The 13,422-nt window shown below is 46.6% G+C and overlaps 1 protein-coding gene across 6 annotated transcripts in view; it reads left to right on the top strand.

The window, feature by feature from the left end:
* Positions 1-206: 206 nt before the first annotated feature.
* NAPG (NSF attachment protein gamma) overlaps positions 207-13,422 on the top strand; it is a 40,288-nt gene continuing 27,072 nt past the window's right edge. For 2 of the 6 annotated variants that reach the window (XR_016387585.1, XM_022551266.3), the window contains exons 1-12: positions 520-697; positions 1,960-2,027; positions 4,146-4,230; positions 4,934-4,951; positions 5,622-5,652; positions 6,603-6,712; positions 6,824-6,890; positions 7,465-7,535; positions 8,629-8,707; positions 10,316-10,395; positions 10,850-10,979; positions 11,925-13,422. The exon at positions 11,925-13,422 is cut by the window's right edge. Coding sequence is in view for 5 of the 6 variants with exons in the window: in XM_022551266.3 (XP_022406974.2) it covers positions 624-697; positions 1,960-2,027; positions 4,146-4,230; positions 4,934-4,951; positions 5,622-5,652; positions 6,603-6,712; positions 6,824-6,890; positions 7,465-7,535; positions 8,629-8,707; positions 10,316-10,395; positions 10,850-10,979; positions 11,925-12,068 (957 nt within the window). In the remaining variant the exon portion in view is untranslated. The other 4 variants (XM_022551267.2, XM_089894935.1, XM_089894933.1 and 1 more) reach the window with 4 other exon arrangements.

Here is a 13,422-nt window from a genome sequence, read left to right as displayed (position 1 = left end):
TGTCGCACTCCCTGCCGACCTGCCAGTGGTTAGAACAGCGCCTGATACATAAAACGTGCTCAACAAAACTGCGTTCCACTGGCGAACGGAATCGCGAACCCCCTTACTACCCACCGCGCCTGCGCACTGAGCCACGCGTGAGGCCAGCCCGGGCGCTCTGCGCCTGCGCAACATCTGTCTGCGCGGCGCCTGCGCGGCGCCTGGGCCGCTTCGCTGCACTAGGTTTGAGCCCTACGGGCCCCGGTAGCGCGGCTGCGGCGCAGTACCGGCCTCCTCCTCGGCGTTCCCACGCCCGTTCGGCGGGCTCTCGGCCTCCACGTCAGGGCCGACCCGCGGAGATGGCGGCTCAGAAGATAAACGAGGGGCTGGAGCACCTGGCCAAAGCAGAGAAATGGTGAGTGAGAGGCCCAGCGCGGCCCTGGGTAGGCGCCTGGACCGGGCCCCTCCGAGGCCGGTCTGAGTCAGCACCGGGTGGGGGGTGCTGGGGCGGGGCCGGGCCGGGCGGGCGTGGTGGGGCCGCCGCGCCCCGGAAGCGCTGCCGTCGGACGTCAGAAGTCGTCTTGCCTCGGGCCTTGGGGGCGCCGCCGTTGTCGCGGGCACGGCTCTCCGCGTCGGCAGTTGGGATGCCGGTGCTTCCCGGCGCGTTGGGCGGCTTCCAGGCCCAACTATATTTAAAAATCTTTGGTTTTTCCCATGTGTATGTAGCACATAAGACAATTGAGAGATCGTATCTTGTTTTTGGTGGGGTTTTTGAAAATTATGTTAAAATACAGAATATAATGAGGGCTTTGGGGTAGAGGTGGTGGATTAGAATTTTGCTTTATTGCAGTACTTCCTCAATTGGTGGATTAGAGTAGACAGGTTGCAATTTAAGGATTTTATTTTTCCGAACAATAATGTTTTTGGTAAGCTTGAGAATTGTTTACAAATTTCAATCATAACAGTATTAGGCAAACACAAATGTTAAATAAATTTAATTGGCAAAAAATTAAAAGGAACAAAATGAAGGGTGTACTTCTGCAGGCTCTGGGGCTTCCCTGTCTCTCGGTAAGGTGCCCCCCTGATTCTTTGGAAGGTAACACTGTTACATGTAAGCAGGCTTTCACTAACTGAATTCAAATGTAGAATTTAAGATGGTGTTTATTTAGCGGTTCTTATGCACACCCAAGTTTGACAATGTGAAATTATCATAAAATTTTAAAAAGAGGAGTTTCAGAAAGGGCAAATTAGATAAGGGACTCAATTGATTGTCCTTTGGTGCGGTGTCTAAGATGCCTTGTGATCCTGGGATCCTGGAAAGCCGTTTGTCGTGCTTTCCCGTCATCCTGTCTCTGGTTGTCCTTCCTGTTCACTGGTGGCTAACTGCAGTCTTTTTTGCTGATTCCCTGTGTCTCTCTGAGTGTTTGATTCTGTAGTCTTTCTGGCCTCTCTCTCCAGTCTCCCTGCGGGTCTTCACGGGTGTGACAGGTGCTGATGACTCTGGTAATCTCCGGCCTCTCCTGAGTTGCAGTCTCACGAGTCCACCTGCTTATTGCTGTGCTTCAACCTACCTCAAGCTTTAGTGCGTCTCAGGGCTTGTTACACCCTGGATTGCTGCTGCTGCCACTCCCGGGGTCCTGGTTCAGCAGGGCTGGGCTGGGGCTCAGCACTTCATACATTTCTAGCGCACTTCTGCGTGATGCTGCTCATCTGGGAATCAGGCCTTGAGAACCTCCACTCCCCTTGGATGCTATACAGACATTTCAAAAGGGGGAAACCATGTCTATGACAGTGGGAGGGAAAGTGGTGAGGTTGTTTGTAATTGTCAGTAAGTTTGGATGGAGGTGGGCGAGATGGGGACTGTGTACCTGATGGTCCCCCCCCTCCCTTTTTAATGGCCTACAAGATCCTTATAAGCAGGGTTCTGACTTAGGAGTGTGGTTGGTAACTTCTGTTGAATGTGTCTTTCTTTCATTTTAGCCTGAAAACTGGTTTTTTAAAATGGAAGCCAGATTATGACAGTGCCGCTTCTGAGTATGGAAAAGCAGGTACGTGTGACTGTAGCCCTGTCCCTGCAGTGTGTAATCTTGAACCAGGCTGGTAACTTCATCTCGACATAATTCTCACTCTTAATGCTTCCTATATAGTATTTGCATTGTTAAACCCTGAGCTTTTCCACTTCCTGTTTTCAGATGTCTTGAGTTCTGAGCTGTAGACCCAGCTGCCTCTCCCTCTCCCACGAGTGCAGATGGCACGGCAGGTGCCCCTGCAGGCATTTAGCATCGTTTATATGTTCTTGAACTTCACTCAGTTGATACTACTTCTGCGAGTTTGGTCATATTTTTTACTACCTATTACTGAATAAAGATTTTTCTCGTTGGCTTTTTAAAACCTTAGGCTTATCTTCCGCATTCTGCGCACCGAGCGTGTTTGGCTCTCGCTCTTGATGACCCTCCTGTGGAGATGCACTGATATGTGTTCATGAAGAGTTAAGCTCATAGGCATGTTTTATTGCCTTTATCTGCATATGAGATCAAAAAACCTGAAATTTGCAACAGAAAGGGAATTTGTTAAAAATTTAGCATTTTAAGTTATGGAATGATGGTTTTCAGCATATCCGTGATTATTTTGGATATAAAGCATAATACGATTTTGAAATACCCTGGACACATTTTACTGTGTGTTTCAGCAGTAGCCCTGATCACATTTGTTAGCCTTGCATAGAAATCACCTAGGAAATGTGCTTTTGGCAAACTTTAGTTTTAGTATGCACCAAGAAGAAAGAAGTCGAAGTCAGTAAATTGAAACTAATAGAAAGAAGTCAGATAAATTGAAACTAATAAGCATAATGTAGGATGTATTTTCTAGATAATAAAAGAAATGACAACAAATTAATCTTTAGCGCTTTTATTTAAGTCCTGAGTAAATTCTCTGTTGCATTATGGAAATTACTATACCTCATATTTAGAAGGAAAATTATTAGAAGTTCAAATTTTACATGGATTTTATGGACACCTTGTACAAGAACACCTTTGTAACTAGAGGGCACAACATTTTGCAAGTATCCTACATGAGGGAAATTTAACACAGAGTTGTTATGTATGTATCTGTGACCATGAGCTGCTTTCAGAAATGAATATTTCAAGTCAGATTTTCCCATGAAAACATCTTTTGTTTATTTTCGTTAAGGGGTTATGCAAGATACATTTCATCAGTAAATTTTTCAAAGAGAAAAATGTAGAAATGCAGGGATGAAAATAGTTTGTCATTTGTTTATTTTCTACATTTTGTTAAATGTAATTTTAAGAGTGTGGGTGGTTTTTTTTGTTTGTTTTGTTTTGTTTTTTGCGGTACGCGGGCCTCTCACTGTTGTGGCCTCTCCCGTTGCGGAGCACAGGCTCCGGACGCAGAGGCTCAGCGGCCATGGTTCACGGGCCCAGCCGCTCCGCGGCATGTGGGATCTTCCCAGACCGGGGCACGAACCCGTGTCCCCTGCATCGGCAGGCGGACTCTCAACCACTGCGCCACCAGGGAAGCCCTAAGAGTGTGTTTTTAACAAACAATGTTTTCTTAAAGCAGTATCCTTTTCATTTATTTGTAAGCAACACTTTGTAAGTTTTCCAAAGTCTGTAAGATCATATTTAAAGATTGTGTCAAAAAGGAAGATTTATTATAAAAATATTGAGTGTGTTTATTGGACTTCAGTTTCAGAATAATTTAAAAGATAGAATAAGCCATAACTAAAGCACTGTTTCTATTATTAAATGTGAAACTGGTGAGGTAAGGTGCTGTTTTAGTGACAGTGCCTGTAGTTTGGGTGTGTTGGTTTGACTAATGCCATCTTAGTTTCCCAAGCTTAGATGGTGGTGTTAGAAAGACTTGGGCTTGAGTGGAAGGAGCACTGATTTATTGCCAATAGTGTACAATTAAGAAAAAAAACCTTTTGAAAATACTTGTAAGTTATTGATAATCAAAAAAGTTGTAAGAAAATGGCTTAGAAAAAAGTAGTATTTATAGTTTTATAAAATTTCCTAAGTATTTGATTAAAATAAGTGTTAAGTTTATTTTCTGATACTTCACATGTCATGCACATTTTGGTGAGGATTTATTTGAGGTTTCTTTAAATGATGGAAATAGACAGTCTATATATTTTTTCTCTCTTTCAGCTGTTGCTTTTAAAAATGCCAAACAGTTTGAACAAGCAAAAGACGCCTGCCTGAGAGAAGCTGTCGCCCACGAGAATAACAGGGCGTATCTTTTCAGCCTTTAGAGATTGTTATAAATTTGCTGCATGTGGAGTACAGTGCTATTAAATTAGAAGCCACTTAGAAAAATACTGCGTGTCTAAACTCTGAAAGTGCATTTATAGAGACTTGATCATAAGGTCTGCACTGCTTTGCAGAGCTGCGTTTGAGAGTTTATTTCTATTGTTTTTGGATTTGCTTCATGATGGTTTTACTTGGGATGAAGTGAGGGAGATATAGAGACAGGTGCTGAAAAATGAAGAAGTGGCACGGGTATTCGAGACATGTTAACTGCTCTATAAATATTTTTAAAATATAGTCTTCCTCCGATATTTGAAATAAAATTTTTTAGTAGTTTAAAACAAATTTTCCTGAGGTATTTTATAATCTTATCAACTAAAAAATGTTTATTTTACCTCACTTGCAGATTATGGATATAATAACCTTGCATTTTAGTAAAACTTCAAGTTAATGCATCATGGAAGTAGCTTAAAAATCGATGTGTTTTGTCAGAGTTTTTGTGAATTACGTAGTTTTTAGGAGACAGCTACAGGCGATAAATTTTTCTTCTTTTCCTGATTTGTAGGGTTCGTCTTTTCAAACAAACTGGGACAGTGATTTAGTTAACCTTGTTTTTTAAATAGTAGATCTTTAGAAACTATTGATTTGCTTTTTTTTTCCTTAATTTTGACTTTGTTACATCTATTCAGTCTTTTTCATGCTGCCAAGTAAGTAAATATTCTCCGAGTGTTCATGTATTTGTAGATTATTATGTTTTAAATGTTGCTTTTTCTTAGGTCAGTAAATTTTTCCTAAGTTATAAATTCAGAAATAGTGAATTAATTTGTATTGATTTAAATAAAATAGTCATTTCCATTTGTTTCAGTCTTCACCTGAACCTTAAAAATGAAGTCACTCCTAAGATAATTCAGTGTTTAAGTTAAATCACCATCATATTTTTAGGACCGTTTTGTTCAATAACCTATGAAAAAACGAGTTAGAATTTCTTTTTTTCCCTCTTTTTTAATAGTTAATGGTGCCTGTGGAGAGAAGCAGGAAGCTTTCTTTTGCTTTTGTGGAGAAAAACACTTACTTGTTTCAAAACTTGGATTTAGGTTTGTCAAGTACAATAGAAAGTCATTTAACCTCTCTGACCTTTACTTAACTTTGCATCTGCAAAGTGAAATCCCTTTACCTCAGATGTCTGTTGTTTCCAAGGCATTATTGCCCACGTAAATAAAAGGAAGAAAAATTATGTTGTGTTGTAATGAGAGCCTAAAGTAAGTATGTGTTGTCTGAGCCAGTTTTAATTGATGAAGCTTCTCATGTCTGTGGTAGAAAGTTTCTCTTCCCCCATCTCATCAAGATCTCATCTGAGAACTTATATTCTCTCTGCAGAGCTTATGAACAAGCCGGCATGATGCTGAAGGTCAGTACCATTGTGTCACAGCTGCTCTATAGGTAACATGAGTTATAGTTTGAAGTTCCCATAAGAACAAGACCAGCAAGTTTTGTATCCTAAAGAATTTGTTAACTTAGTGAAGGGCAGACTTGAAAACAACCTGTGCAAGGTCAGCACGGAGATACAGTATGTCACCCCTAAATAGATAATACCTAAAGTCTTTACATCTAGCTTTTACATGATTTTTCTTCAGTTTTGAATTGGAGATATTAGACGTAAGGAGCGCATGATGCTAAGACTTGGAGTTTACTAATAAGATACGTAGGGTTACTCTGTTGATGGCGCTCAGAGTAAGAGGGCTGCAAGTGCAGGTGAACGCAGGGCTCGCTGAGATGGAGGAGGCCGGCCTGGGCGTGCAGGAAGTGGGGAGAAACACGCCCCAGGAGGAGGCCGGCTGCTGCACAGCCCCACTCGCCAGTGCCATGTGGGGCGCAAGCCTGCAGATGCCGTAGCCTACGACATGTTTAAAATACGAAGCCACAGAACAGACCTCCTGTGAAAGTATCTGATTTTAAGATATGGAGGGTTGAAGCAAGCCATCCTCGGAAATGACACACAGCCCTTGGGCTGCCAGTTTGCAGCCTTTGGCACAGGCCTTATATGTAGTAGGAGCTCATAAGTATTCCAGGAATTGTAAATGCTTAGAAAACTGTGAAGAGCAAGCGTTTTGGTTTCTACTGTGTGTGTAGTTTCCCTGAAACTCTGTGAAGGGATGAACTCTGCAGAAATCAACTGATGCGTTTTTGGTTTAGCGAAATGAAGCTTGATGGAGAGAGTGACCATGTGAACGCATTTCATTTTCAATATGTTTATTATTGTATTATGTTTTGGGTCCTTTGCTTTCTTGAATTTCAGATTGTTAATTCTGTATTTAAGTTGTTGCACTTACTGGTCCATGCCGTATCGTTTGCCTAAAGGAGATGCAAAAACTCCCAGAGGCTGTTCAGCTGATTGAGAAAGCTAGCATGATGTACCTGGAGAACGGCACCCCGGACACAGCAGCCATGGCCTTGGAGCGGGCTGGAAAGTGAGTGTGTGGACACAGGTCTCTGCGTGGAAGTCTTTTTGTTTTAATAAAGTCCTTTGAAAAACAAGTTTTCTATTTCTCATGTAAGTCAGATTTTCTTGTCTAATTTAGGCTTATAGAAAACGTGGATCCAGAAAAGGCTGTGCAGTTATATCAGCAGACAGCTAATGTGTTTGAAGTAAGTTTGAATTTTTTTTTCTTTGAGTATATAGAATTTTATGTTCACGATATATAGGAAAACAGAGAAATGCAGTGGCTGCTTTGAAAACTTTTCTGTGCTCACAGCTGAACTCTTGTTTTCTTCTGTTAGTAGTGAGATGGCTTAGCAGCTTTGGAGGAATTCCCACCCCCACCCCACCCCCCGATCCAGTGCTATTACCTTTTTTTTTTTTTTTTAAGATTTATTTATTATTTATTTTATTTATTTTTGGCTGCATCAGGTCTTAGTTGTGGTGTGCGGGATCTTTCGTGGCGGCGCGGGCTCTTCGTTATGGCACGTGGGCTTTCTCTCTCGTTGTGGCGTGTGGGCTCTGTAGTTGTGGCGTGTGGGCTTAGTTGCCCCACGGTTTGTGGGATCTTAGTTCCCTGACCAGAGTTCGAACCCACGTCCCCTGCATTGTAAGGCGGATTCTTTACCACTGGACCACCAGGGAAGTCCCCAGTGCCATTACTTTTTTATCAGAAATTGTTAGGGGAAGAAAAAGATTCCTACATTAAAGCAGCCAACACTCCCTTCTCTTGGATTCCTGCAGAATGAAGAGCGCTTACGACAGGCAGTTGAATTACTAGGAAAGGCCTCCAGGCTGCTGGTGCGAGGGCGCAGGTACGTGTCATAGAGCTGTGCTCCTGTGTCCTTGTGACCTGGCCACAGGGACAGGCTTGTTACTCTTTTGGGTGTAACCATGGGCACACCAGGCTACAAGACAGCAGCGCGTTGGATTAAATATTGAAAGATCTGCCGCTTCTCTAAAGTGTCATCCCAAAATGTATCGTGCGTTGTGCTCTTGTTGGCTAAGCCCTGACTCAGCAACTTGGGAGGGAGCAGTTGTCTTGTTCTGTTGTCTGGGTGGGTGGTGATGCCTCTCAAGGACAAGTATCCGTATGAGCTAAGTGACAAGATGCCCTAAGTGCTCACCCAGGAAAATTGACAGGTTCTTGACAGCCAGGTAGCATCATTAGACAGGGTACTAATTTTTTCTCCTTCACACTTAGGACCTGTGGCACAAATAGCTGGACCCCAGAAATCTAGAATCCTATGGATTTTCCTTTTGTGTTTTACTTCAACTTAAGCTTAGTAAACAATCTCCCTTATGAATAAAATTCTGCAAAGGAAAATATGTGAGAGTAGATGGAAGAAGACTGTTGAGGGTCAAAGTGGTGAGAAGGACCTTTTCTCACCTCTCCCTGTCTACTCTCCCCTGCTGCGCGTTCTGGCCCCAGGAGCTGTCGGGGTCATGAAGGCCGCGGTGGGCGTGTGAGGGCCCGGTGGGGGTCCTGGTTCCGGGGAGCCAGTGCTGTTGGGGCGTCTGCACGGCCTTTCAGTGAGGGAAAGGGATCCGTGGTGACTGAGTCAGGGCTGGGCTCCGGCACGTCTCACAGATGCTCACGAAGCGGTTTGTAGGACTTGATGGGTGCTCATTAATGGATGGTCCTTACCAGACCTAAAACTCCGCATATGAAGCGGCCTGTCCTTGAGTTCTTTCGCTCTGTCTGCTTGGTGTCTAGAAGGGCGAGCCTGACATTTAGAAGGCAAGCCGAGTGAGCAGAGCTTACGGAAACACGGGTTATGGAGCAGTTGTTACAGTGCCTGATGTGGTCTTTACTTCTCTAAAACCTGTAACATCAAGTACATTATAGGACCTCTGCTGTGGATCACTTAGACCCGCCTTGTTCTGCATTTCTTATTTTGTCTTTAGGTTTGATGAGGCGGCACTCTCTATTCAGAAAGAAAAAAATATTTATAAGGAAATTGAGAATTATCCAACTTGTTATAAGGTATGCTTTGAAAGTGCTTATATTTGGCTTTTCCTTAGATCATTTTTCATATTGGTGTAACTGTGTACCTAAGACCGGGTTCCCTGAATGTTTGTTTATTTTTAAAATAATACCTTATGGGCCTCTATTTTTGGCCAAGATGGAGTAAGCCCACTATCACCTCTCTCCTGAACACAGCTAACCCTACTGGGCAAAACAGAAGGCTGTGCCCCTCGGACCCTGAAAAGTGAGCAGCCAAGAGGGCTGGAGGGCAGGGAGCACAGGGCGGCTTTCCTCCCTGAGGGCCCCCCGCCCCATCTTTCTAACCAGAGGGGCTCAGAGGAGAGGCCCCACGTCTCCTGCTCCTTCTCCCTCAGCTCCTCTGCGGCTGAGCCCTGGTCGTGGAGTTGCAGCTGGGACGGTGGTGCAGGCGGATGAAACACTGTCTGCCCCAGCCGGAGGAGCTGGGAAGATGGGCGCAGAGAGCCAGGAGAAGAGCCCAGAGAGGAGGGCTGGAAGTGGGCCCTCCCCGCCCCCCCCCCAGTACGCGCACGTGCGCGCATGTGTGTGTGTGGCTGTGTGGGGGGGGGCGCTCCAGCTGCGTGTGCAGGGCACACCCAGAGCAGCGGAGCAGGTGGCTGAACTAAGACTAGAGCCACTGCCCAGAAAGCAGACAGAACGTGCAGCCTGAGCCCGAGATCGTGGGGGGGCCCTGCAGTGTCCAGGGGACAGTCCCAGGTGACTCAACATAGAATGAGTCAGGAAAGTATGACCGTTGTCAGGAGGAAGGACCACAGAGGGGACCCGGATGTTGGAGTCACCAGGTCAGGACCAGGAAGCAGCTGTCACAGCTGCTCCATGTGGCAGAGGTGAACATGGGCGAAATAATGGACAAGAGGACTGATTTTTATCTTTTTAATAGAAACTATAAATGAACTAAATGAGAATTTTAGAACTGAAAAAGCAGTGTCTGAAATAAAATACCGGATGGGCTTAATCAGAAAACGGAGATGACAAAAGATCAATAAAAGTCGTCTGAAAAAATAGATATAAAAAAGATCGAAAAATACTTTGTGAAGAGCTCTTTTGCAGATAAGATCTTATCAGTTGTGTCTGTGGTCTCAGTCCTTTTGTTGGCTTATAAATAGTGTCTATTTCTGTTACATGAAGTTTCCATTCATTTATCTTTTCCTCATATCTCTTGAAGAATTCCAAAGTAGAATTGCAGAGTTATGCCCCCCGCTTCTTGTTCCCTTTTCAAAATGAAACCTATATAGGCATTTAGAGGAAATTTTCTGTAAATTGTGCAGTGGCTGTGTTCTGGGGCTTTGTTTCTCCAAGTGTGGCCCTCAGACTGGCGGGACCACGACCACCTGGGGGCCGGTGAGGAGCAGTGGACTCTCAGGCTTCCCCGCCACCAGCTCCGCCGTCTCCAGCAAGACCCCCAGGTGGGGTGTGCGCATTGGAGTTTGAGGTGTGGTGTTCTGGGCTGTTCTCCCCCCAGTGTCCTATGGAGGTGGCTGCAGAATTCACGAGTCTCTCCAGGTGCAAACCGAGTCAAATTCCAGGTGTCAGGAAATTGACTTCTGCAGGGATATGATCTTGGCCTAATCACCTCTTTTGTTTTAGAAAACAATTGCCCAAGTCTTAGTGCATCTGCACAGAAATGACTACGTGGCCGCAGAGCGCTGCGTCCGGGAGAGCTACAGGTAAGACCTGCCAGTGCACGGCTGCTTCTCCGCCCCAGCTCACTGCCTAGATAGGCAGTCCTGGCTGTGGAACGGGGTTTTTGTTTTCTGTTTTTTTGTTTTTAATGTAGTTCAGAGCAATATGAGTGCGTGGCTAGCATTTCAGCTTCTGCAGCAGGATTTTTTTTTTTTTTTGCAGCAGGATTTTTATGAGTTGTGTTCTTTCCTGTGTTTTTCTCCTGGGGGCTTCCGTGGAATTGAGTGACTTGAGTGATTTTGTGATATTTGCCATCTAAGAAAAAAATAATAAGAGAAAGAAAAGTCTTCAGGTTGTGTGTTACAGGAAGGTCAGGCTATAAGGGGTTTTCTCCTTGGCGATGTTTAAGCCGGGCACCCTGGCTCCGGGGCCCGGGGTTCTCTGCTGTCGGCCGTCCAGTGCGGGTGGGTGCGCAGACGTGCCGTGTGCTCCCCGCAGCATCCCTGGCTTCAACGGCAGTGAGGACTGCACCGCCCTGGAGCAGCTGCTCGAGGGCTACGACCAGCAGGACCAGGACCAGGTGGCCGAGGTCTGCAACTCGCCTCTGTTCAAGTACATGGACAACGACGTGAGTGCCTCCTCTTGGCCCTCCCTCCCTCTCCCGTGCTCTCGTAAGGTTTCTCCCTCTGCTGTTCGCCTGGAGCTGCTGCTCAGAGAGGAGGCTCACGACGGGTGCGCGTTTCCTGGCTGGCCGGCTGCCGGGGGGTTTGCCGTGGGCGACGCCTGCTCCTCCTCCATCTGCTGGCCTCCCTCCAGGGTGCTGGGTTAGTGAGTTTCTCTCAGGCTCACGGTCTCAGGGCCCATGGTGCGTGGCCTTTGTGGGTCGGCAGGCCTGTTGGAATCCCACTTCTGAGAGCACCTGCTGTGTGGTGCAGGGTGGTGGCTGACGGTCTGAAGCTCAGTTTACTCATCTGTAAACGTGGGGCAGCTGGTCCCCGTCTTGCTGCCTGTGGTGACAAGTGGATGAGTTGGGAGGGGCCCATCCCCCCACAGTGGGACGCCAGCTGTGATCCAGGCTTCTCTTCTTCCCAGTTTCCCTGTTCAGTAGATTCATGAGCGCCTGCTCATTGGATTTGGTCTGGCAGGTTTAGTCTTGTGATGGTATCAGATCAGTGTAAGACCTTGGTAGTTTTTTTTTTTTGAATAAAATGATGTACTTAGAGGAACCAGTGTTTTTCTAGGTAAATTCTGGCATCAGCTTTTGTAAGTTTGTGTTTTCAACACTGACTCAGCAGATGGTTATTTCGTAAGGACCAGAAGCGTCCCTCAGCTCGTGTGTCCGGTTATCTGATTCCTAAGAGTGCCGTAGAATTGAGGTTTTCCTCGTCGTGCCCCTGCCCCACCCTGGTCACAAGCCCCGATGGCTGAGCAGCGTTGGATTTTGTGGTGGTCTTTCCGTCTGAGTGGTATCCGGGCTTTTAGGGGGCGGAGAGCAGGCTCGTCTCACAGGTGACTCCGGGGAGGCGTCGCGGGTCAGGCCTGAGTGTCCTGAGCAGTGCTTTGTCGTTGACAGTACGCGAAGCTGGGCCTGAGCCTGCTGGTCCCAGGAGGGGGAGTCAAGAAGAAGGCGGCGGCCCCCCCGCAGGCCACGCCCAAAGGCCACACCGCCCCCGCCGCTGAGGACGAGGAGGACGAGTATGCAGGGGGGCTGTGCTAGGCGCTCGTCCCCTCACAGACCCCGCACGGCCCGGACGTCGCCTCACGGCCCGGGGCGCGGCCAGACCTCACGCCATCCTGGCTCTGAAGCTGGTAAAGACAAAGTCTTAGCTCCCGTTTCCTGGACCACCCGTCCTGCCCACTGCCTGTGAAGCATTTTTTTCTTTCCATGATAAGAGCTCTTCTCAGACACCAGCAGGCATTAACAGAGAAATGTACTGTCGCATTTTAGGACAGTTGACTTTAAAATTGGCAAACCAAATTCTAGACAGATCTGTTGTAAACAAAGGTAATAGGCATAGATAGTCTTAGATAGCCTTTTCTCTTGGGCTCCTGTAATTTATTGTTAGAGAAGTTTTTTTTGCCTTTTATTTAATAATTGCTGTTAAAAGTGATGTTTACTTGGTTAAACAAAATAGTATTTTAAACATTTGTTATGCCTTCAGAAGGAAATTTATCCCCCATGATAATCAGAGACATTTAAATTGTTCAATCTTCAGAGGCGAGATTGGGACAGGAAGCTGTTCTGAGCCTTACGATGTTACTTATCTCAATACAAGATGCATCTAAAGTCTCGTGTAAGTTTGAACATTTTGAAGGGTGGCACGTTACAGTGATTCTGTAAATGTCTTCAGTTGTCTCTGGATTATGGGTATTTTTCCACCTGAAACACATAGTGACGGTCTCTGAACCCACCAGGTTGTTGACCGACTGGGACTAATGAGGACCTTTGTCCTGAGTTCGCACAGTGTGGTGGTTTCCATCAGACTGGGGTGCATACGTGGCTTCCCTCTGCGTCGTCCAGGGCTGTGACAGGACAGCAGCTTGACTCGGGAGGTGCTGTCTGTAAACCTCCTGCATGTGGCTGAAAGGCGGGGGCTGAGTTTCAAGGGCTGGGCTGCCGCTGTCTAGTGCTTTCTGGGTCTTTCCTGACGGGTCATTTTCGAGGCGTTCCTCTCCCTGTGCTCGGAGCCATCTCCCTGTCCCCTGATTGGAAAGAGGCCCAGACACCGCAGTGCGCTCTGCAGGAGACGCTGCCCGCCTGGCTTCCCGGGCTCGGATCTGCTGGCCTCCCTGGGATCCTGGGGCGGGTCATCATGAGTGGTCGCAACCACGCTGGGCTCTGTGGCGGGTTCGGAGAACGTCCTCGCGGGGCCCGTGTGCCGGGGTTGGTGGGCAGTGGGATGGACTCTATCGGAAGTCTGGTGCAGAACACTAATCCACGCAGTCTCCCCAGTCCCCCCTGTTGCCTGCATGGCTCTGCGGGCTGCAGCGCACTTCCAGTCGCTGTCTGGAGACGCTGCGTGGTGGTCTCAGTAAAGCCATGTTTAGGCGTTTGTGGTTAATGACGTGTT

Source organism: Delphinapterus leucas, chromosome 14 (genome assembly GCF_059928025.1).
Source record: "Delphinapterus leucas isolate spDelLeu-1000000601 "Yukka" chromosome 14, BTC_Dleu_Yukka2, whole genome shotgun sequence".
Taxonomy (NCBI): domain Eukaryota; kingdom Metazoa; phylum Chordata; class Mammalia; order Artiodactyla; family Monodontidae; genus Delphinapterus; species Delphinapterus leucas.
Note: the sequence above shows the minus strand (reverse complement) of the source record. Positions and strands in the feature narration are given on the sequence as shown.